At 39.9% G+C, this 24,864-nt stretch overlaps 2 protein-coding genes and 1 long non-coding RNA gene across 6 annotated transcripts in view; 1 reads left to right on the forward strand and 2 right to left on the reverse strand.

Annotated features, from left to right (window-relative positions):
- Positions 1-8,319: 8,319 nt before the first annotated feature.
- On the reverse strand, positions 8,320-15,337 carry LOC101886900 (uncharacterized). Its single transcript, XR_012406961.1, has 4 exons — positions 15,254-15,337; positions 11,217-11,327; positions 10,839-10,993; positions 8,320-9,863 (listed from the first exon to the last, which is right to left on the reverse strand). It is a non-coding gene; the product is annotated as an uncharacterized lncRNA (long non-coding RNA).
- A 5,933-nt stretch (positions 15,338-21,270) lies between these two features.
- On the forward strand, positions 21,271-24,012 carry cxcl13 (chemokine (C-X-C motif) ligand 13). Its single transcript, XM_021471645.3, has 4 exons — positions 21,271-22,595; positions 23,214-23,349; positions 23,582-23,662; positions 23,762-24,012. The coding sequence occupies exons 1-4, from the start codon at positions 22,478-22,480 to the stop codon at positions 23,802-23,804; spliced, it is 378 nt and encodes a 125-aa protein (XP_021327320.2). The 5' UTR covers positions 21,271-22,477; the 3' UTR covers positions 23,805-24,012.
- Positions 24,000-24,864, reverse strand: part of cnot6l (CCR4-NOT transcription complex, subunit 6-like) — a 37,989-nt gene continuing 37,124 nt past the window's right edge. For 3 of the 4 annotated variants that reach the window (XM_073950398.1, XM_073950399.1, XM_005165315.6), the window contains one exon: positions 24,000-24,811. In XM_073950398.1, the coding sequence (XP_073806499.1) occupies positions 24,778-24,811 (34 nt within the window). In that variant the 3' untranslated portion in view covers positions 24,000-24,777. 4 annotated transcript variants of the gene reach the window in all.

The following is a 24,864-nucleotide window of genomic DNA, read 5'->3' on the forward strand; positions in this document are numbered from 1 at the left end:
ATGGAAAATATTTGAAAAAAAAAAACTATATATATAAATATTTATAATTAAGATATTTAAAGTGTATTAAAAGAGTCTTGTCGTCTTTTTAGACGTTATAATGAATAACTGACACTTTGCAAATGTTTTAGTGCCATATTAGAACGGCAGATGATAGCTAAATAACATCCAGGCTTTTGAGTGTAATGTTTTAGATATTGTGTGTAGATTTACATATTTGTAATGTTAATATTGCGTTTTAAATCATGTAATTCTATCATAATTTTATGCAATGCTTTATTTTAATTTTTGAAACGGAATGTATTTATTCATTTGCATAAGCCAGGTGTTGGAGAAATCATTTTGTTTACTGTCATTTTAGGTGTGTTATTGATACATTAATATTTAAGAATAATATTCTTTTTTACAACAACTTGCCAGTTTCAAAGATATAGTGGACAGCAGATGACAGAGAAAATTGAATGATTCTTAGGTTTCTATTGTTGTGATTAAGAGTAAATATTCAGGGTAAATTAACATAATTTTATATTAGTAATGTTTAACATTGGATGTATATATTTAGATATTAGTAATGTTAATATTGCAATATTAATTTAAGGGTTATGCACATTTAATATTTTTAATATATATGCTATGCAACTATATTTATATTAAAGGGATAGTTTAATTAATTAAAATTCTGACGTCAATTACTCACTATTGCTTTGTTCCAAACCAGTTTGAGGACTGATTTTGTTCTGTTGAACACAAAAGATTTTTGAAGAGAGTTGTAAACCTGTAACCAGTGTGTCACGTCCATTGACTGTAGTGGTCCAGTCTTTTTTGTTTCTTTTTTAGTTTTAGTTAACAACTTCAGTCCCCATAATGCTTTGCTGCTGTGAAGTACAGGTGTTTGTCACTTGCGTTCTTATATAAGCATTTTGTGTTTGGGTTTTCAATGCATCTGGATGTTGCATAGTGAGTACTGTTCATAGGTTTTGTTTATCCTCCAAGAAAGTCAAATGTTTCCAGTTTTCTTCAAAAGATCTACTTTTGGATTTCCTTTATTTGCTGACCAGCTTTTTGCTGGAATCTCCCAATAGAAAATAAGATGATGTACAATAGGCATCGTTGAGGAAAATAATATTTTTTGTCTTTTAATTACATATAAACAAAGTGGATTTTTCAAAATGATTCAACTCCTTCTCAGTAATCAATAGAAAAACCTTTTTTCTTGCTATTACAGCAATCAAACATTTGCTATAATTGCTGACCAGCTTTTTGCATGTCTCCGCTGAAAATTTTGCCCATTCTTCTTTCTGGGTGAGCTCCAACTCTTTTGAGATGAAGGGTTTCCTTGCCATCACCCTGATCTTTAGCTCCCTCCACAGATTCTAAGTTGGATTTAAGTCAGGACTCTGGCTGGGCCACTGCAAAAGGTAAATGTTTTTCTCTGTAACCTTTTTTTTTACCAATTTTGCTGTGTGTTTGAGTAGTTGTTGTGCTGAAATGTCCACTAGTGCCCAGTGGACATTTCAGTGGGCAAGTTTCTTTGCAGACTGCCTGATGCTGAATTTTTGGATGTATTAATTGTTCCCCTTCGGGGGGAACTTCAGCACTATAAGTGGATTTGATTGTAAAATCCACGCATTGGGAGGTTCGGTTCAGAAGCTACTCGTCTGAAAGAGTATTGAACGGGCCAATTAAGAATGAATTGGCAGCGCAAGCCTGCGCAGGTGAGCGGCATAAGCAATCAACTGAGTATATAAGCTCACCTGGCGCCAGCAGACGCTATCCTTTTCGCTTCAGAGACTTTCTGATCGAGTCGATGAGGGTTCCTCCTGCTGTGAAGCGATTCTGAGCGAACGAGAGCATTCTCCCGGTCCAGAGTGTGTACACGCAGCGGCAGACGGTCGAGCTGGGTTTCTCCCTTGCCTGGCGTTCTTTGGGTCCGGTCCTCCAGAGCGGTACGTATAAAGTTGCAAACTTCACAGAAAGAGCAACACAGTCGTGCAGCACGTCCTTTTCAGGACGGCGCTCCGACTGTGCGTTTCTGGATGCGGTGGTTTCCTGTCCTCGGATGATGGGCGCGGGCACTGCGTTACATGTCTGGGGGTCCAGCATGTTAATGCGCTGCTCGCGGGCAGTTCATGTCGCCATTGCGATGCCATGACTGTTGCGCAAGATCGCGGTTAGCCTTTGCAAAAGGGCGAACCACCCCAGTTGTCCCCTGCTCTGCAGCGGGCACTCGGGCAGATCTGAGGGTTTCAGCGAGAGATAATCCGTCGCCCACGGGCCCGCGGACCTCCCGCTCCTCTCAGCGCTCCATCCAAGCTTCGGGCGTGGGAAGCGATCCGTCTAACAGATGGTAGCCCTTACGCCCGATGACACCGGAGACCAGATGTCCACCGCGGCATCGGAGGGTGGGCTTTCATTGTCCGATGATGATCCAGACCCGCTCGCCCCCTTCGGGCTGGTGAGCGCTGTCACTACGGATCCTGAAACGGACATGTTAGCCGTGCTTTCCCGGGCTGCTTCGGCCGTGGGTTGGAGATGGTTTATCCCCCAGCTCCGCGGCCGGACCGACTAGAGGGGCGTTCCCTTCTTCCCGGAGGTGCACAGTAGGCTCACGCGGTCTTGTAAAGCACTTTTTTTCTGCTCGTGCTGCGTGTCCCTCCACCCTAACCACTCTTGACGGTGAAACAGCCAGGGGGTATGTGGCGATTTCTCAGGTTGAGTGCGCGATGGCGGTAAATCCGCGCGGCGCCTCTTCTTGGCGGGGTCCGCCTCGTCTCCCATCCAAAGCCTGTAAGTTATCTGCCTCCCTCGGAGCTAGAGCTTATATAGCTGCGGGCCAGGCTGCTTCCGCCTTGCATGCGAAAGCCACCTACCAGCGCTACCAAGCGCAGGCGCTGGCCGAGCTGCACGAGGGTGGGTCCAACCCAGGCTTACGAGCTTCGCACCGCCGCCGACTTAGCTCTTCGGACTACTGAGTCCGCTGCGTGTGCGTTGGGGAGGACGATGTCCACATTAGTGGTCCAGGAGCGCCACCCCTGGCTGATATGCGCAAAGTCGACAAAGTCCGCTTTCTTGACTTCCCCATATCCCCAGCCAGGTTCGGCGACACTGTCTGTGAATTCACCCAGGAATTCAAGGCGGTGAGAGAGCAGTTGGTGGGTGATGTCTTATCGGCGGTCCGTAGCCCGCTCCGCCCGCCGTGCCATTCATACCTGCTCCTCGCCGAAGGCGCCCGCCTACGAGAGCTGCTCCGCCCCCGCACACGCCTCCGGCGAAGCGAGCGCGTCGGGCACCTCGGAAGCAGGCAGCCCCCCTGCCCAGAACGCCGCTAAGTCCGGCAACGGACCGCGAAGCGCCCCTGGGACAGGCCATCTGGAGAAGAGGGTACTTGCTCTTTCCCCGCTGGAGGGCGGGGCCCCATTTCCAACGGCACTTTTTACTGCCATGAAAACATTATGAAAGGGCACTTTTCACTTCCCCAGATGTGACAGCCCGAAATCTGCCAGTCTGGGACGCTATGCTTTCTAGCTTGCAGATTCGGTGCGTTTCGCCAGTGGCTCACGAGCGCTGGGAGGACGGTCTCCTTTCTCCCACCCCTCGAGCAACCCCTCCGGAGCTCGGGTTCGGAGTGAGAGCAAATATCTCACCTCCAGCTTTTCCGTGGGACCCGCGAGCTTCCCGGATCAGCACACCCACTCCGCGCTGCCCCACTGCTGGTACGTCAGCGATTGTAGCGATGAGTCCATTAGCGAGAGCTCTGCCTGCCTGGTTAGCGCGGGCCAGCTCTTCGCGGTGGCTCATACGCACAATCAGACTCGGCTATGCGATTCAGTTCGCGAAACGGCCCCCCAAGTCGCGGGTGTGTATTCACCAGGGTCAGCCCCCTGTCCGCCCCTGTCTTGCGAGAGGAGATTGCTGTCCTCCTGGCGAAGGATGCAATCGAGCAAGATGGAGAGCGGGTTTTACAGCCCACACTTCATCGTGCCCAAAAAGAGCGGTGGGTCACGGCCAATCCTAGATCTGCGCGTTTTGAACCGCTGCCTGCACAAGCTGCCGTTCAGAATGCTCACGCAGAAGCGCATCCTCCGGTGCGTTCGTCCTCTGGGTTGGTCTGCAGCATTAGACCTGATGGACGCGTATTTCCATGTCTCCACTCTTCCTCGCCACCGACAGTTTCTGCGGTTTGCGTTTGAAGGTCGAGCTTGGCAATACAAAGCCCTCCCCTTCGGGCTCTCTCTGTCTCCGCGGGTCCTCACCAAGCCCGCGGAGGGTGCCTCAGCGCCCCTTCGGCTCGCGGGCATCTGCATACTCGATTTCTTTACGACTGGCTGATTTTTGCCCTCTCTCGGAGCAGTTGATTATGCACAGAGACAAAGTGCTCTGGCACTTCCACCTGTGGGGGTTTCAGGTCAACCGAGAAAAGAGCAAACTCGCCCCCGTGCAGAGGATCTCTTCTCTCGGGCTGGAGTTGGACTCGGTCACCATGGCAGCGCGCCTCTCCGGAGAGCGCGCTCAGCTGATGCTGTACTGTCTGAGAGAGCTCGACAGTAAAACAGTGGTCCCACTGAAACTATTTCAGAGGCTCCTGGGGCATATGGCATCCGCAGCCGCTTCATGCCGCTCGGATTATTCTATATGAGATCACTTCAGCACTGGCTGATCACGATCGAGTCCCCAGACGCGCATGGCACGCGCGCGCACACCGAGTCTCTGTTACTGCGCTGTGTCGCCGCGCCCTCAGCCCTTGGAGCGACCCCTCGTTCCTACAGGCCTGGGTGTCTCTAGAACAGGCGTCCAGTCTTGTTGTCGTTTCAGCAGACGCTTCCAACACGGGCTGGGGGGCTGTGCGTTGCGGGCATGCGGCTGCGGACCTGTGGAAAGGTACCCAGTTGCATTGGCATATCGCCTGGAGCTGTTGGCAGTGTTCCTCGCTCTCCACCGTTTTTTTCCGGTGCTGGAGCGGCAACACGTGCTGGTCAGGACGGACAGTATGGCGGCGGTGGCGTATATCAGCCGTATAGGGGGTATGCGCTCTCGCCGCATGTCTCAGCTCGCCCGCCGTCTGCTCCTCTGGAGTCATCCGCGGCTGAAATCGCTGCACGCCATTCATATTCAGGCAAGCTCAACCGTGCAGCCGATGCGCTCTCACGGCAGCCTTACGTCCTGGAGAATGGAGACTCCACCCCGAGTCTGTTCAGCTGATAGGGCGCGATTCGGGGAAGCCCAGATCGATCTGTTGCTTCCCCCGAGATCGCTCATTGCCAGTTGTTCTTTCCCTGACCGAGTGCTCTCGGCACGGATGCACTGGCTTACAGCTGGCCTCGGGGCACGCGCAAATACGCGTTTCCCCCAGTGAGCCTGCTCGCGCAGTTACTGTGCAAGGTCAGGGAGGACGAGGAACAGGTTGCTGGTTGCGCCCCTCTGGCTCAACTGGACCTGGATGTCAGAGCTCTCCCTCGCGATAGCCCTCCCCTGGCAGTCCCTTCGAGAGAGCACCTACTCTCTCAGGGACAGGGCACCACCTGGCACCCTCGCCGATCTTTGGAGATTTTTAGACGCGAGGAAGACTTAGGTAACCTCCGATTGCGGTGGCTAATACCGTCACTCGGGCTAGAGCCCCCTCCCCGAGCGCGCCTATGCCCTGACGTGGAGTCTATTCACTGAATGGTGTGTCTCTCGCTGAGAAGACCCCCGTAATTTGCCAGATCAGCGTTGTGCTTTCTTTACGCCGAGAGAAGTTGGAGAGCAGGCTGTCGCCCTCCACACTCAAGGTTACGTGGCTGCCATCTCCGCTCTCATAACGCGGTGGCTGGCAGCACCGTGGGAACGCATAACCTTATCATCCGGTTCCTCAGGGGCGTTAAGTGAATTAATCCACCCCGCCCCCTCTCATGCCCTCTTAGGATCTCGCCCTCGCTACACAAGCCGCGTCAGATCCCTTCGATCCTCGACTCAGTATCTTTCTGTCCCTGAAGACAGCTCTGCTGGTCGCGTTGATATCGATTAGAGGGTCGGGGACCCGGAGGCATTTTTCGGTCAGTGACTCGTGCCTGTAATTGGGCTGGCTTCTCTCACGTCCTGAGACCCCGCCCGCGATATGTGCCCAAGGTTCCTACCACTCCGTTTTAATACGAGGTAGTGAGCCTGCAAGCGCTGCCCTCGGAGGAGGCAGACCCAGCCCTTCTTTATTGTCCAGTTCGCGTTTTGCGTATTATCCGGACCGCACTCAGAGTTTAGATCATCTGAGCAGCTCTTCGTCTGTTATAGCGGTCGGCAGCAGGGAAGTGCCGTACCGAAATAAGTTCCCACTAGATTGTGGATGCCTTTCTTTCACTATCAGAGCCGAGATGAGCCGCGTCCCCCGAGAGCGCGTGCGCACTCCACTCGGAGCTTCGCATCCTCTCGAGCGCGCGCACGCGGCGCCTCTCTAACAGACATCTGTAGAGCTGCGGGCTGGGTGACACCCAACACATTTGCAAGGTTTTACAATCTGCGAGTGGAGCCGGTTTCCTCAAGGGTATTAGGTAACCCTTGGTGATTGAGGAAACAATTCGGTAGGGTGTTGAAACACGCTTGCTGCGCCATTTTCCCTAACACGGAGATACGTGCGCCTTTTTATCTGTCAGTAAAGTTCCCCATCAGGTGAGCCCTGCAGATTCCTCCGTGGCCCCCAGCACTGACTCAGCGGAGGAGTCACTTGCTGGCCCACTACGTTGTAGGTCTGCCCGCTGGTCAGCCCGCGTTTTGGGTAAAGGTGCCTGCTATGCGTGATCCCCACTAGGCGATCCCATATGCTTATTCCGCCACGGCACTAAAGTAACCCTTCGTTCCCCGAGGAGGGGAACGGAAGCACTATACTCCGTCGCCATAATGACTGTCCCTTAGCTGTTAAAAGTCTCTTCAGCTTAAAAAGGATAGCGTCTGCTGGCGCCAGGTGAGCTTATATACTCAGTTGATTGCTTATGCCGCTCACCTGCGCAGGCTTGCGCTGCCAATTCATTCTTAATTGGCCCGTTCAATACTCTTTCAGACGAGTAGCTTCTGAACCGAACCTCCCAATGCGTGGATTTTACAATCAAATCCACTTATAGTGCTTCCGTTCCCCTCCTCGGGGAACGAAGGGTTACTTTAGTAACCTCGAACGTTCTTGATTTTGCTATTTACTGTGATAAGAGTCCCTGGTCCACAGGCTAAAAACACCTACCAAAACACTACGTTTGGTGTTCTTAGAGTTTAAGGCTTTTCCTCTTTTTTTTTTTTTTTTTTTTTTAAATAAGACTACATTATTTTGGCCAAACAATTAAAGTGTCTCAAGACCCTTAAGACCCGAAGTCTTCTTTTTCCAGAGAAGCATTTGCAAAGGTCAAGCTGGTTTTTGTGTGCCTTCCCTGGAGTGGTGTCCTCCTTGGTCGGCAGTGTCTGTTAGACAGTCTGCTTGAGATGTTGCCACCAGCAGAACCAGATTCAGCAGGATGGCCTTTGTGAATTTTTTTTATTTTTTATTTTTTTTAATCTTTTTCACTATCCTCCTGGCCAGCACAGGACAATGTTCTCTGAGTTTACTGGAACGTCAAATCATTTAGATATGGTCTTATAGCCCTTTTCTGACTTCCTCAAGGAGCTCCTTTGTCTTGCCTTTGCCATGACTGTCCACAAGCCAACAGCAAAGAGCTTTGGATTTTCCAATTTGTAAAGGGTATGAATAATATTGGACATGCCACTTTTTGTTCAAAGGTAATTACAAGAAACAAAATATAATTTCCACAATGATGACTCTTGTACATTGTCTTATTATCTTTTGGGAAAAGTCTGTTCGAAAAAAAAAAAACTTGCTATTTGAATAAAAGAATTTGCCAAGGATATGAAATCTAAGCATGAATGTTTAAGTAATTTATAATAGAGATAAAATAGAGAAATAGAGATAAACTTTAAAATAATAATAATAATAATTTTCCCATTGTTAAATTGCAGCTGGAAGGGCATCTGCTGCATAAAACATGCTGGATAATAATAATAATAATAATAATAATAATAATAATAATAATAATAATAATAATAATTTTCCCAGTGTTGAGTTGCAGCTGGAAGGGCATCTGCTGCATAAAATATGCTGGATAAGTTGGTGGTTTATTCCTCTGTGGCCATCCCAGATTAATAAAGGGACTAAGCCGAAAATAAAATGAATGAATAATAATAATAATAAATAAATAAATAAACAAAAAATCAGCCTATGACTTTGCCATCCATGTTTTGGGCATTTCATATTATCTTCTTTAACCTTAAGTTTTTTTTTATAGCCGTTTTTTTTTTTTTTTTCAGTCTGCATGTAGGTGCTTTATATTGATTGTTAATCCACAAGAGATTATGATTATTGGGTTCAACGTTCAGGATAGAACAGGATTTCATCACTTTTGAAATGGACAGTGACTTCTAAGTAGCATGTAAAGTGTTATTGTATGATTATGTTATATACTGTACGTGCCTTTTAGGGAAACACGTGTAGTTGCTATGAATATTTTTAAAAACAGAGTGCTCTTACAAACCCAGCCCTGGTCATTTCTGACATTTTGGCTGCATGAAATTTGTTTGTTTGGCTGTTTCTGGAGTGTCAAAAAACTTGAAAAGCTAGATTAAATCATGTGGGATACTTTGAGCTGAAACAAATTTATTGATGAAAAATCATTGAAAATTCTATTTACAGAAAATAAACCCGAGCCCCAAGAAATTCTCAGGAAAAATACATAATGCATACAAAATACAAATCAACACTGTAAAAAGTGTTACTTAAATAAAACTTTAAAAAAATAAGGCAACATTTTCCAATTACTTTTTGTAAGTTTAGTGAACTTCTTGTTATTTTGATTTGGTAAAAATCAATATTATTATTTTACCGTTTGCAAAAAAATTAAGTAGAGTCTACAATATAAAGCAAAATTTTTGAGTTTAACCAAAGTGTTAAAGATCAGTATATTGATCAAATAATACTTAATTAAAATAAGTAACATTTAAAATAAAAAATTAATTTATTTGATTTTAATTAAATCATTTTCTCTATTACTCTTAGTTTATACAAATTGTTTTTTAATCCAACTTTAATAAGGCAAGAGAGGTATTTGTCAAATGTTTATTACTCTATAACATTTGCCATATACAAACAACTGGGTGCACTTATAATCAATTTATAATCAAAAGTTTCTATAATCGATTTTATTGTTAATGTTGTAAACATTTTAACATTAAAAATTACAGAAACTAACCTCATCTTTAAGCGCAGCATAGAAGACCTTTAAATGCTATCTGTGTACACTAACAATAAAATACAGTGAATCTTGACCTGAGCAATTTACATAAACAGACTAGCTTTAGTGCACAGTACAGTACATTTTCATATGTACTACGACATTGAAATAAAAAAAATAAAGTGCCTCTGATCTCAGCATTTGACATAACAAAACAAACTTTGCCCATATATACAAAAGCAAATCAAATGCCCATATTTGCTGCAGACTTATCCAGGAACTGAAGAAGTCGGTGCGTGACTACCACATTGTTCCAAGTCAAACTGTCCATTGAACAAAAGTGATGAAGCAAAGAAACAGAACCTCTGAGCGGCAACTAATTAACTAACTCAGAAGTTTTTGTGTCATGAATCGGAAGGAAGACTTTGGACATGGTCTTTGAAACACCTGAAATGTTTTGCTGAGTTGTGGTGGATACTGCAAGTTCATAGCCCTGGAGTGGTTTCCAAGACGAGTAAGCACAGGGATGCCCTCAATGATGATGCCCACCACATCTGGAACACGGCAGACATATATCTGCATATTGCGCATTTTCAAGTCTTCATAGACACTGCTCTCTGTTTTTCCCTGTATGAGAATAAACAGAACAATAAGTGGCAAAACTGAAAATGCCATTCTGACAGTTATATTGTCAGATGATTATGATTTTTGCATAATGTAAAACAAGGATTTTACTTTTGTGAAACTGCAGTTAAAAATGACATTATTTTTTAAATCAAGTCTACAAGCAACTAAAAGTCCAAAAGGTTAACTTGGGACCCTGGTTCCTGCATATTCATTTATGTGTTTGTAGGCATGTTTTGATCATTTGACAGGGCTCCAGCTTTGTACTATAACTCAGTCAGACATCTGAGGAATGAGTGCCTTTCCCAAAAAAGTCAAACTATGCTTTTTAAACAATACTTGCATAGTAGTCAGAGATCAGCTTTTGCCCACTCTCTCCCATGTATTCAATGAGGCATCTCAGAGCCACATCTCTCTTCCTCACCACAGAGGTACTTGAATCCTATAGTTGGTAAGTGAATAATAAAAAAACTGAATATTGCAGGCAATATAACTACAAACGTAAAATGTCATTATCAGTGTGGTTCTGTACAACCTATTCAACAGAGTTCAACTCTATCTATCTATCTATCTATCTATCTATCTATCTATCTATCTATCTATCTATCTATCTATCTATCTATCTATATATATATATATATATATATATATATATATATATATATATATATACATACATATACACACACACACACGCACATATACATATATACACAAATAATAATGTATGTGTGTGTGTGTATGTATATATATATATATATATATATATATATATATATATATATATATATATATATATATATATATATGCACATACATATACACAGACACAGAGACACACACACACACGCTTTTTTTATATTTACCCTTAAAATTAATGACTTTGTTTTGCACTATTCACCTATTAGGCAAGATGAGTAAATAAAGTACTAATTGCATAAACATGCATCAGCCACATTGTTACCATGTTTGCCTTACCTGTATCAGTTCCAATAACTCCAATTGATGTTTTCACTAGTCGCTGCACCCTTCGCACTAAACAGGTCAAGAAGTTTTGGAGTGTATTTGTCCAGCTGGGACATAAAAACCGATTCTTGTGGAACACCAGTACACCTTTGGAATTCTTCATTCATCTGTAAAACATCAATTGTTTGTCTGTTATTTGGAACCAAATGTGTAAAGAATTGGCAACCTTTTATTCCTATGTAATGAAATCCTCCATAAAACATGTGAGGTAACATTTTCAGTATGTGTTCAGCAAAAAGTGTGTCTAGCATCACATAAACATCTTTGTTCACCATTATTTGCCTTTAAACAAAAACAGAGTGAGCAGCATGTCATTGATAAATCATTTACCTGGGCAAGCCATCTTTCTTTAATTTTTGCACATCTGGGCTCTGGACAACCACTTCCATTCTCCCCCAGCTATATGTCCTAGCCATCATGTCATTTATGCTTCTGACATCTCTTTAAAGAAGCAACACAAATTAAAAGAAGAGTTTAGGTAAACATCAGGATCATTGATAATATTGCAATGCAAATAAATATTTGATCTTTTAAATTGAACAAATGATTTAAGGCAAATTAAAATATTTCAAACAAATTATCAAAAGATAAAGTTAAACCTTTAACAATTTTTATGATAACGTTACATTGCAGAGAGAGGTGCTAAAAATATTATGTCCTCATCTTTTTCAATCAAGCAGGAAATACATTTGTGACTACAAACTTAGCCGTTAACTTATAACTGACACATGTACGAGGAAGATAGCCCATGCTAGTGGTGTTCTGCTAGCTAATTCGGAAAGAGGCATAACATTTAAGACGAATGATTTGAGACAGAATAATTCACATTCACCAAAGCTAAAGTTACTAGACAAACAAAATGACAATATTTTTTTTGTAAAAGTACACAAAACAAAGTAGAAACATAATCTGGCAATATATCTAACATATTTCGATCCTACGTTGTCGTGAAGTTTTACTTTGGATATAAACACTTAAATAGAGTTTTGTAGAAGCAATTTATTTTGAAGGTCAGTAAAACACAATTTTTTGATGGGTAATAATAAGTTACAAAAACAATCGCAATTTTTACTTATGTAAAACTTAAATTAATTCAAAATGGAAATGTAATCAATTTATTGGAAGAAATATACTTTTTAAAATTAATTCCAATGGACAACACCCTTGAAGAACTTTTTACAGTTTGCTTTATTAAAGTTCACTCTTCATCCGCGGAATAATAGTCCTCCTGACTGGATGAGCAGTGCAGGTGTGGCGGTAGCCCCTGCTCCTCCTCCAGATGCTCCAGCGCACGGATCTCCTCCAGTATGTCTGCCGGTAAGCTGATCTCCAGCGGCCGCTCCATCAGCAGCAGTTTCCGGCAGTAGTGTCTCTCGGTGCGGTCTACGGGCTTCGGAGGGAAAAGCTCGGTGCTCAGCAGGGCTTTGATCGGCCGGTCCCGGAGGTTTATCCGCAACACGCGGTGCGGTCTCCAGGGCACCCGCGGAGGCCGAAAGTCCCACCAGTTCTGCTCGGTTTCCCGCAGGAAGTGCTGCAGGTTCCGCAGCTTCAGCAGGCTCCGGGGCCCGCGGGTGGGGAAGCGCAGCTCGTGCTCGAGCTCGAAGTCTTCTATCCAGTCCCAGTGCTTGGGTCTGGTCATCCGTTTGACTTGTCGGCGGAAGGCCTGCAGCTGCTGGTATTTGCTGTGGATGTAGGAGCAGCACTCGTTTATCTGGGCCGCGATGGACCTCGCAGTTCTCGCAATCGTCTTCGCCATCGCGCGCTGGGAAACAGTGCAAACAGCAGTAAAGTGGAATGTAAGTTTGATAATCCGACAGAGAAATGACGGTTTTAAAGAACCCGCGCGTGTTCCGAGAGTGACGTCAGAGCCAGCAGCACGCGCCTTCCAAAAATGACGTCAATCCCAGCAGCCAGCAGTTGTTGTTACAAGTGATTATTTTCTGTACTTGATGATTTGGGGAACTTACTGTGTTATGAACGCTTTATGACTGTTCGTGACTTTCCTACTCACTTCAGAGATTATAATACTGTTCGTAGAGATATCCCCACTGGTGTAATGCATCTGGGCAATAGTCATATACAATACATTAAAATAATAAACATAATCATTTATGCATCACGGTGGCACAGTGGGTAGCACAATCACCTCACAGCAAGAAGGTCACTGATTCAAGTCCCGGCTGGGTCACAGTCCAATCACATGCGCTTTAGGGGAATTGATCAACTAAACTGGCCGTAGTGTACGAGTGTGTGTGTGTAAATGAGAATGTATGCATGTTTCCCAGTAATGGGTTGCAGCTGGAAGGGCATCCGCTGAGTAAAACATTCTGGATAAGTTGGCGGTTCATTCCACTGTGGCGACCCCTGATTAATAAAGGGAATAAATCGAAAAGGAAATGAATGAATGAACAGATACATTTAATTCCTCAGCAAAGTCATCGTATTGTTCTGTGAGGCAGATTCTGTTGGGTTGCATTAGTTAATAATGTAGACTGGAGAAAAGCTTGGTTGTTGCCTTATAAATACTTTCTTCCTAATAAAAATAAAGGCATTTTAAAATACTGCAATAAAAATCTCATTTATTTAAAAATATGTTGATATTCCGAGTCGTTCTCCAGTTTGTGGTAAGGATGATGAAACTGTAAAACTTTTATTTTGTATGTGTGAATGTGTGAAGTTTTGGTTTGACTTGCATTATTATTTAAACACTCCTCCTATCTTTAAGTTTAAAATAAATTATTTATTATTACATAGATTTTGCACATGAATCTGAAGACTTTATCTTTTTTATTTTGTTAGGAATTTTTGTTTTCCACATTTTCTGATTGAAGTTGACTGCTTAAATCCTTCTGTATTTGCAACAACAAAAAAATGTGTCCGATTTTTGTTATTACAGTTGAAGTCAGAATTATTAGCCCCCCTGTTTATTTTTCCCCTGTTTATTTACAGGTGACATTACCTGCTGTTAATGTCACTTGTATTTTCCCTCTCTTGTATCTCTCTTATATTCATCTCCTGATTGTAATTGTATATTTTCATTCATGAATTTAAGAAAATAATTGAAAACATTTTTGCAACAAGCGATACAAGTGAACCATTCTATCTTTCGGATGAGACGGTTAACCGAGGTCCCAACTCTCTGTGCTCGTTAAAAATCCCAGGATATCCTTGGAAAAAGAGTAGGGGTTTAACTCTGGCATCCTGGCCAAATCTGCCCAATGGCCTCTGTCCATCATGGCCTCCTGACCATCCCCATATCATCACTGTCTTCATCACTCTGTCTCCTCTCCACCAATCAGCTGGTGTGCAGTCTGGTGCAGTATGGCTGCCGTCGCCTAATCCAAGTGGATGCTGCACACTGGTGGAGGATGAGGAGATTCCCCTCAATGTGTGTAAAGCGATTTGAGTGCCCAGAAAAGCGCTATATAGATGTGAGGAATTAATATTATTGTTATCATATAGTTTAGATTATGTATTACAATACCCATAAAATTTGAATTAAATACATTTTATTAACATCTACCCCAAACTTCACAGTGTAAAAGCAGTAATATACTCGTATCATTTATTAAATTACCCAGTAAACAGTATTTTATTAAGGTCTACCCCAAACTTAAGCCCAACCCTCACAGTACGGTAAATATATACATATAATTGTTGTACAATGTCACAAAAATGATGCTATATTTATGCAAGTAGGCTCAGTGGTTAGCATTGTGGCCTTGGAAGGTTGCTGGTTTGAGTCCCGGCTGGGTCAGTTGGTGTTTCTGTTTGGAGTTTGCATGTTCTCCCCATGTTGGCATGGGCTTCCTCCAGGTGCGATAGGGGAATTGATGAACTAAATTGGCCATAGTATATAAGTGTGTATGGGTGTCTCCCAGTACTGGGTTGCAGCTGGAAGGGCATCCACTGTGTAAAACATATGCCAGAGTAGTTGGTGTGTAAATATACTGTGTTAACTTATAACTGACACATGTACGAGTAAGATAGCCCATGCTAGTGGTGTTCTGCTAGCTAATTCGGAAAGAGGCATAACATTTAAGACGAATGATTTGAGACAGAATAATTCACATTCACCAAAGCTATACTAGACAAACAAAATGACAATGTTTTTTTGTAAAAGTACACAAAACAAAGTAGAAACATAATCTGGCAATATATCTAACATATTTCGATCCTACGTTTGCGATAGTTGTTTTAAGATTAATGTTAAATTCCGTACTTTCGGTAAGGCCGCATGGCGCTTGCAAAACTGACAAACTTAACCGTTACTGTCAGGAAAGGCGATTTGTTTACATTTTACAGTGCAATAAATGCGTGCTTATTCAGCTAAAACCTAACTTTATGCAATGTAAATGGTTACTTACATGTGTTGCACGTTGTATAAAGCCCTCAAAAACTCCACAGAACTTTGAAACTGGTCCGGTACAGGTATGAGCAACGGTGTCGTCGCTCTGCATGCGTGCTGCGTCATGTGGGCGGGTCGTGAAGTTTTACTTTGGATATAAACACTTAAAGAGCCCATATTATACATGAAATAGGGTCATATCTTGGTTGTAAGGGTCTCCAACAACAGTCTAATATGCATGCAAGGTCAAAAAACACTTTCATGGTCTTATAATCTGCATTTATTTTTACCTAATTATCCCAGCGACTCCAGTATGAATCGTCCAGTGATTCATTTGTTCCCAAACCCCTCCCTAGCGCGAAGCTAATCTGCGCTGATTGGACCGATGACAGTCTGTCGCGATTGGTCGACTGCCTTCAGTCAGAGAGTGAAATGGCCAATAGCCAATCAGCAATATAAAAGTAATCACAGTTCATACACGCTCGATAGTGTAGGCGTGGATTTTAGCTGCCACACACCCACAAAAACACACACACACACACCTCCGGACGACAACGCTCCCGCTTCCGCCCGCACCCGCCAGGTTTTAGCATGAGAACCCGCTCCGTTTTCTGCCCGCCACGCCCGATTCCGCTAGAGCGGAGGAGAACACAACCAAAAATCACCCAGTATACAGTCCAGACAGCCAAGCTGTCTGTATAAACACACACACACAGCACCAAGCACACAAAGCTAGTTCGCTCGCTCTCTCTCTCTCTCTCGCTCTCTCTCATACGCGCGCGTGCGCACTAACACACACACAAGCACCAAGCAGACTCTCTCTTTCTAATTCGCATAGCAATATCCGTGATATTGCTAGACAGCCCGCTCCCGTCCCAAATTAAACCCGTTACCGACCGCTCCCGCGATTTATTCGGAAATTTCCGAATAAATCGCGGGAGCAGAACTCTAGCACGGAGCTCCATAAACAAAGCAGCACGCGTCGCGTTTTTAACGTGACTTTGCACGCGATAAGAGAATATAACGAGTTAACCTGATACAGTACACGCGGTTACAAGTAACAAATCACAACTAAATACATTTGCAAGTTAGAGTCAACGAGGCAACTTTAATCGCACGTACTTACACTTGAGAAATGGAAGAAACCCATCCTGACGTCCATCAGTAAGTTACTCTTTACTGATCCTTCCTTTAACAAACTCAGATGAAGTATTCTTTGTAGCATGTAGTTTCCAGAAGTTTCCAACTGCTTGGTTATAATGCTGATGTTTCATCTTTGGGTAGAGACTCAATATATCCATCTGCAGTGCGACTTCAATCGACCTGCATGTTTGTGTGTGTGTGTTTGTGGGTGTGTGTCTGGGTTTCTGCGTCAGAGGGCGGGGCCTCAGGTTTGAAATCTCCCGGGTTTGCGCGTGCACGTGAATAACTTGGTTTCGTTCGTACGTCATGGCGAAACACCTAATGAATCGGTATCAAGGCGACTCGTTTGAAGCACTATGAGTCGACTCTTTTATAGATGAATCAACCGTTTTAAACACTGTATTCTTACAGATTTAAGCCTTAGCTGGATACTTCACTTCACTTAGAGCTGTGTTACACACTACATGGAGGGGAATTTCAAAAACCCATAATATGGGCTCTTTAAATAGAGTTTTGTAGAAGCAATTTATTTTGAAGGTCAGTAAAACACAATTTTTTGATGGGTAATAATAAGTTACAAAAACAATCGCACTTTTTACTTATGTAAAACTTAAATGAATTCAAAATGAAAAGGTAATCAATTTATTGGAAGAAATATACTTTTTAAAATTAATTCCTATGGACAACACCCTTGAATAACTTTTTACAGTGAGAGGACCGTGTTACATTCAGTCTAGTTCAATGCATTTTGTTGCATGTACCACTGTGTTATTGTCTAAGCAGGCACTGAAAATGCAGTGAAATGAATGAGTCTTACCGGCTGTGGCTGGGAAGACAAAAGTAGTTCAAAGGTTGAAATGCACTTTATTTGGGTTGAAGAAAGTAACAAGACAAGCTTCATGTCACAATGATGACATCACAAACAGGAGTGTGAAAATAGGATCATTATTTTAAGAAACAAAAAAAAAAACCTTTATTAGGGTTCCTGATGAGTAATTTGTGAAGAATGAGTCATAATAGTTCACAGTAGAAATGAGTGGAGCCTTGTGTGGTCTGAATCCACTGAATGCACCCCCGCGAGGCCTTAAAGCCTGAAGCATCTATTCATGGTCGGAAAGTGGAACAAAAACCTCAATGCATATGTAGATGTTTTCAGGCCTATACATCCCACGTAAATAGTCTGGTATTGACCTTATCAAACCACTCGGATGGTGCTGTGGACTCTGTGTTTAAAGTTTGGATCAAGTGACTTAATGTCAAAAACCCCCCCTTGTTAATTATTCCAATTGATTTAATTTTCCAGCCACCCCCATATTTTAATAAAATGACATAATTAAAAAGTTAATATGTAAAAAGTGACCAAAAGCAAAAAGCTGAACTAAACTAGAATGTTTATGTTTAAAAAACAGTGGCAAAGGCTAGTGCTTTAAAAGTACAAAAAACATTAGAAAGGTTTATTTTTAGATTCCCTGCAGCATGCTGAAAGTGTCCTGAGGTAATATTGTGTTGATTCAAATGAAAGTATTTTAACCAAGAAGAGGATCCTTGTTCAGCTAACGCTAAGAGGTTAATGGGTTTTTGCTTAATATGATAAAAACAACTGATGAGGAACAGAAAAGTGAAGACGGAGCAGACATCACATATATATGTTAAGAATACTCAGAATTTGTGAAGAAGTAATTGGAATAAGTGAAGTAGGGTTTAACACTTAAAAAACAAAAATAAATCAAATCTGCATTTCCACTAGATGTTGGTTGCAAATATTTTATTTAAAAATGTGAATGGCACATTAAAACATCTTGAAATGTATTTATAAATTAATTACTTTTGTTTGCTTAAACTATATACAACTAATTTTGGCATGTTTGACTATTTTTTTGTTGTTTTTTCCCCCCAACTATGAGTTGTATGTACAACAAAAAAACATATTCTTAGTTGACACATAATTTCGTATATTATTACACATTATTGTTTTACAAAAATATATTTTAGTATTAGTGAACATTAGTATTATTAAGCGTGTATTAAGTACATGCCAAAATGTATGGCTTGTAACAACAGTTTTGAGCTGCAAAATCTTGTGTTTCTCTTCCTGGGATCTACATTCTGAAATACACGTGTGAAACTGTTTATTTTTCTTGTTCACGTTTGCTCAAAAACACATTGGCAAAAAGGTAACTTTTTGAAAAAAAAAGTGTGTTATTCATTTATATTTATTTATTTAAAACTGGAATTCTAACTTGGGGTTGGTATTTCTTTGCCATAAGGAAGGAAAGAAAGAAAGAAAGAAAGAAAGAAAGAAGGAAAGGGCATCACAGTGGCGCAGTGGGTAGCATGATCGCCTCACAGCAAGAAGGTCGTTGGTTCGAGCCGCTGCTGGGTCATTTGGCATTTCTGTGTGGAGTTTGCATTTTCTCCCTGTGTTTGCGGGGGTTTTCCTCCGGGTGCTCCTGTTTCCCCCACAGTCCAAAGACATGTGGTATAGGTGAATTGAATAAGCTAAATTGTCCCTAGTGTAGGTGTGTAAATGAGTGTCTATGGATGTTTTTCAGGGATGGGTTGCAGCTGGAAGGGCATCCACTGTGTAAAACATATGATGTATAAGTTGGCGGTTCATTCTGTTGTGGCCAGTCCAGATTAATAAAGGGACTAAGACGAAAAGAAAATAAATTAATAAAAGAAAGAAAGAAAGAAAGAAAGAAAGAAAGAAAGAAAGAAAGAAAAGCAGTTTCTTTTAAAGCCTTTTTTTCTTATGGAAACTGCTCCAGTTTTTGCAGAATATCCAGGTTTTTTCCAGGTATTCAGAGGAGTTATTTATGGTCATTCGCTGATGTATGCTGGCAGAGTTAATAGGATGCTCTTGATTTACGGTAAGCCAGCGCCTGCTTATAGAGCTGTCTGAAAATAGACAAAATCTTCAGCTCGACAAAGGCAGCATTTTCTGTTCCCTTATTTTGCAATTTCTGTCTGTCCAACAAAGCACTCGTGTTTACCATCAAACTATTTTAGCAAACAAGTTTTCGCCAAAATTTTCACCCAGTGCTTATTCATTCAGCACACTAAAACCCCCGTCTTAAACAAAACTGGAACTCAATTTAATACTTGACCCTTTGCTTTTTTTTATCTGTATGAAGGCCCGTTATACTATATAAATATACAGTATACAGATACTTGTTTGTATTAAATGTTGTTCAGGTATTGATGTGCTGTGTTTTAGATCAAGAAATTCACATTGTAGGCTACGTACTTAAACTTTGATGTTTTACATTTGACGTATTACATTAGGAATCAGCCTCAAACCAAAGTTTTTTTATGTCTTTATCAAATGTCAGATGACGTTAAATTCATGTACAGCATATCTGGAGGAGCAGCAGCAAGACCACAAAATAGGTTAGTCAAACCACTTTGGTTCTGTGATGATGAGGAAACACAACCTTTCTCTGCCTCTCTCAAGGACCAAAACCCATGACTGAAAGTTACATTTAAAATCATTTCAAGAGAAAGTAAACCAGATTGCAAAGTGAAAGTTCTTGTTTACGGATAAATTCTAAGACAGCTTTATCAGGAAAAGAAACTTTTCCAAACTTTTTCAAAGAAGAAAAAAAAAAAAAAACATTTGTGCATGGTCAACTATTTTATTATTCTTATTGAATAGTATATTGGTACTACTTATATCAATTTTATTTTCTAATGCTTAGTTTTGATCTAGTATTCAATAGGATATAAAAAATAAAACAAGAATTTTTCACACTTCCAACTTTTGTGTTTGATTATTTCCACTGACTAATATAATGTTAACATGCAAGTAAATAAAATAAAATTAATTTACAACCAAGTGTTATGCTTATCAACTAATTTGCAAATCCATTACCATATAAATATAAATTAATATAAATTTCCATTGCTATATATATATAGAGAGAGAGAGAGAGAGAGAGAGAGAGAGAGAGAGAGAGAGAGAGAGAGAGAGAGAGAGAGAGAGAGTTGAAGTCAGATTTATTAGCCCTTTTGATTTTTTTCCACTTTTTTAAATATTTCCCAAATGATTTTTAACAGAGCAAGGAACTTTTCACAGTATGTCAGATAATATTTTTTCTTTCTTCTCTTTGTTTTACTTCGGCTAGAATAAAAACAGTTATTAATTTTTTAAAAAACATTTTTGGACCAAAATTATTATCCCCTTTAAGCTATTTTTTTTTCGATAGCCTACAGAACAAACTATCGTTTTACAATAACTTGCCCATACCTGCAAAGTTCACCTAATTAACCTAGTTAAGCCTTTAAATGTCACTTTAAGCTGCATAGAAGTGTCTTGAAAAATATCTTGTAAAATATTATTTACTGTCATCATGGCAAAGATAAAATAAATCAGTTATTAGAAATGAGTTTTTAAAACCATTATGTTTAGAAATGTGCTGAAACAATCTTCCCTCCATTAAACAGAAATTGGGGAAAAAAATAAACGGGCGCAAATAATTCAGGGGGGCTTATAATTCTGACTTCAACTGTATATATATATATATATATATATATATCTGTATCTATCTATCTATCTATCTATCTATCTATCTATCTATCTATCTATCTATCTATCTATCTATCTATATATATATATATATATATATATATATATATATATATATATATATATATATTATATATTAAATATATATATATTATACATATATTTAAAGTCAGAATTATTATGTAAACATAATAAAAGTCATCTCTAATAACTGATTTATTTTATCTTTGCCATGATGACAGTAAATAATATGTGACTAGATAAATTTCAAGACACTTCTATACAGATAAAATTTACATGTAAAGACTTAACTAGGTTAATTAGGTTAACTAGGCAGGTTAGGGTAATTAGGCAAGTTATTGTATAACGATGGGATTGTTCTGTAGAATATCGAAAAAATATTAGCTTAAAGAGGCTAATAATTTAGTCCCTAAAATGTTTTCTTTTTTAAAATTAAAAACCGTTTTTATTCTAGCCAAAATCAAACAAATAAGGCTTTCTCTAGAAGAAAAACAATTATCAGACATATTTCCTTGCTCTGTTAAACATAATTTGGGAAATATTTTAAAAAGAAAAAAAACTTTTAACTGACTGAACTGACAGATGTCTTACCATAGCAATGATATACAGTGGTCATTTGGGTAATTTTGAATGGTATAAAAATATTTTTGGTTCATTTTAAAACTCTGGTACGACAAATTTGTAATAAATTGCTTTTGTAATTTTTGTAATAATTTGTAATATAACATATCAATTGTAATTTCGGTTGCTCTGTTTGAGTTACTGAAATCATTATAATAAAAAAAAATGCAAGTGAAAAAAAAACACAAAAGTAAATTTCCCTTACCATAACTACCTAATAACCAATTTGTTAACAAAATCCATAATAATATAACGCAAAATAATATAAAAATGTGACTAAATAAAAATCCAAAATTTCCCTTTAACGTGTTTCCCTAGGACACATTTCATTAAGTAAGATTTCATTTTAATTGTCCTTAATCTCTGGAAACAGTTTAGTATGGTACACTCTGGGTAGATTTATTTATTTTTTGCAAGATCAAATCTACATCCCTTAAACCTGTCCCATACAACTTATAAGTAAATAAGTATTTACTGAAACTGAGTATGTTCAGTTCACCATAATAAAACGTTAACTATTCTTTTTGACTAGGCATCTACAGTATCTCTAGAGTATTAATAGAGGGTTAATAATTATAGAGTTATAAATTGATATTTACTTGCAAAACTTCATATCATTAGTCTAGTAGAGACCATCAAAACTGAGTATTAATCGTTAGTGTTAGTTTATATATATGAACAAATATTACTCCAATGGCTATAAATGAAATGCGGTTGCAAAATCATAAGTAGTCAACAATGTTAAAACTGGCCAATGAAAATTAAACATTACAACGTTAACTTTTTTATAATTATCTTTCCATCTCCACTTAGAGTAAATCAATTTCTTTCCTCCTGCATGAAAATTCCAGCTCACATGCATAGATGTTTTTTTTTTTTTAATCACCCACTTAACACTTCCTCTTTTGAGCATCAATATAAACTAGGCAGAAAATGCCTCCCCTGTCAGACCTGCTTCACCACCAATCATTTGATCTCAGCTTCAACATGGCACTGCGACCTTCTTTACTGCTGGCAGTCACTGCAGTCTGCTGCTTCACAATCATCATTGGTAAGTGTTCAGAAATTTATTATATATATATATATATATATATATATATATATATATATATATATATATATATATATATATATATATATATATATATATATAAACAAATTTGTAGAAAATAAATATTTTAGATACAATTTACATAAAATAGATAAAATGTCTGACTTTTGGAAATGACATTTCAAAATGTGCTATATAATATACTTAGCTTAATTACAAATTCAGTTGTTATGCCTCTTAAAGGGGTAAGTTTACCCAAAAAAGAAAATTCTGTCATTATTTTATTTACTTCCCAATAACTTGTTCCAAACCTTTAAGTGTCTGTTAACACAAAAGAAGATATTGTGAAAAATGTTGGAAACCTGCAGACATTAAAATCCATAGTACTTGTTTTTTCTTACGATAGCTGCCAGTTTCCAACATTCTTCTTAATATATTTTATGTTCAAAACAAAAGAGAAAGATTGGGAAGCATTTGAAGATAAGGAAAATGCTGTATATTTGGGGGAATACCTCTTTAAAGATATTTAAAATGTGCTTTTTTTTTCAATTTTGCCTTTATATAAATATTAAACATATTTTACAATTCTAACAGAATGCTTGTATGACTGTTTTTCAGCACTCCCAATGGATGGCTTTGCTACCGAAAATAAGTGCAAGTGTCAGACCACCACTTCATCTAGAATCCCACCTCGGCTCTTCCAGAAGATTGAGATCCTGCCTGCAGGCGCACACTGCCGCAAGGCCGAGATCATGTAAGTCACGATGTTTCAGTGACACTCGCACTTCGATCACAGACATGGGGAAATGTGCAAGGGAGTTGATGTTTCCTCTGTTCTGAAAAACCTCAGATCTCTCCAAAATACGCTTTATTTGCACAGTATAGCCTACGCAGGACTCCCACAAATGTCACTTAGCCCATAATAATTAAGCGTATTTGAGTAATAGAGAGATTTCATGTACTCATCAATTCTCTTTATTATTTAGAATCACTAAAAAGGACAACCAAGCTGTTTGTTTACATCCTGAAGCACGATGGGTCAAAGAAATGGTCTCAAAAATTATAAGGTAGGATACTTTCACAATTAAAACCACTGTAGATTTGACCTTTCTCTCTCTTTTTGGTTTCCTTTAGGTTGTCTAACTGTCTCCTTTTGTTTCCTTTAGCAAAAGAGCTGAAAGGGAAACTGCCATGCCAACTGTGGCATAAATCAACACACACAAGACCAACCACAAGAATGATATTTTCCATTTTCTTATCTTTCCCTTTGGTTTGCTCAGCCAACTCGAATGTATTGAATGTTATCTGTATTTACTGTATGAATCACAAATCTACAAAATGTTGCTATGATACTGGAATGTATTCAAAATCTGTCTACTGTTTTGAAATAAAAAGCGCACAACCTTCTTTAAAATAACATCTTTATTGCCTTTGAGTTTGGGACAAGTTTTTTTGTTGAGTATTTAGTGTATTACAAATAAGCTTCATGAAGGAGCATTTTCAGTTGCAAAACGCACACAACAACAAGTTCTGTTCTCATATCATCACCAATCATGTGTTCAAAGACTAAACAAGGTTTACAAAACATGTATTCCAGAAGAAACTGCATGAAAAAAGTCTCAAAAGTCAATGAGAAAAGCCATCTTTGTGTTGTGGAACTTCTTTTTTATAGGGGTTTTCTATTCATTGTACATGGGGTCTCTTTGCAAAATGTTCCTTTACAATAATACATGTCTGTCATTAATTAGAGTGTCTCAACAAGACTCAACCCCCATAGTGCATGCTTTTACTATATATTAAACTATATATATTATTATACAAACACTGCATGTTCAGCAATCTGGATTTTAATCTGAGCACTCGGAATACATTTGTAGGAAATATGCTTTGATGTGAATTTTTGTTAGGATTACATGAAAGGTTTTTAAAATGTATTAAAAAAAACCTTAGAAATCAAAATTGCTGCTATTAAACAAGGGAAACTGCCAATTTACATTCCTCAGATATTTAGCAATTTCATTAACAATTCATTTGAACATTGCTGACCATGACATCTTTTCTTTATAAGAACGTTATAACTGAATCATGGCCATTTAGTAGTCATCATGCCTCTCTGGTGAAGAAATGGATGGATGGATGGATGGATGGAAGGATGAGTGGATGGATGAATGCTGGTGCTGGTTCACTCTGTAAGCATCTTGCTTTCGCAGGCAGTACTGTTGTAGAAAAGATGGTTCAGACAGGCACAGTTTGATCAAAGAGGAATGAT

Source organism: Danio rerio, chromosome 5, assembly GCF_049306965.1.
Source record: "Danio rerio strain Tuebingen ecotype United States chromosome 5, GRCz12tu, whole genome shotgun sequence".
Lineage (NCBI taxonomy): Eukaryota > Metazoa > Chordata > Actinopteri > Cypriniformes > Danionidae > Danio > Danio rerio.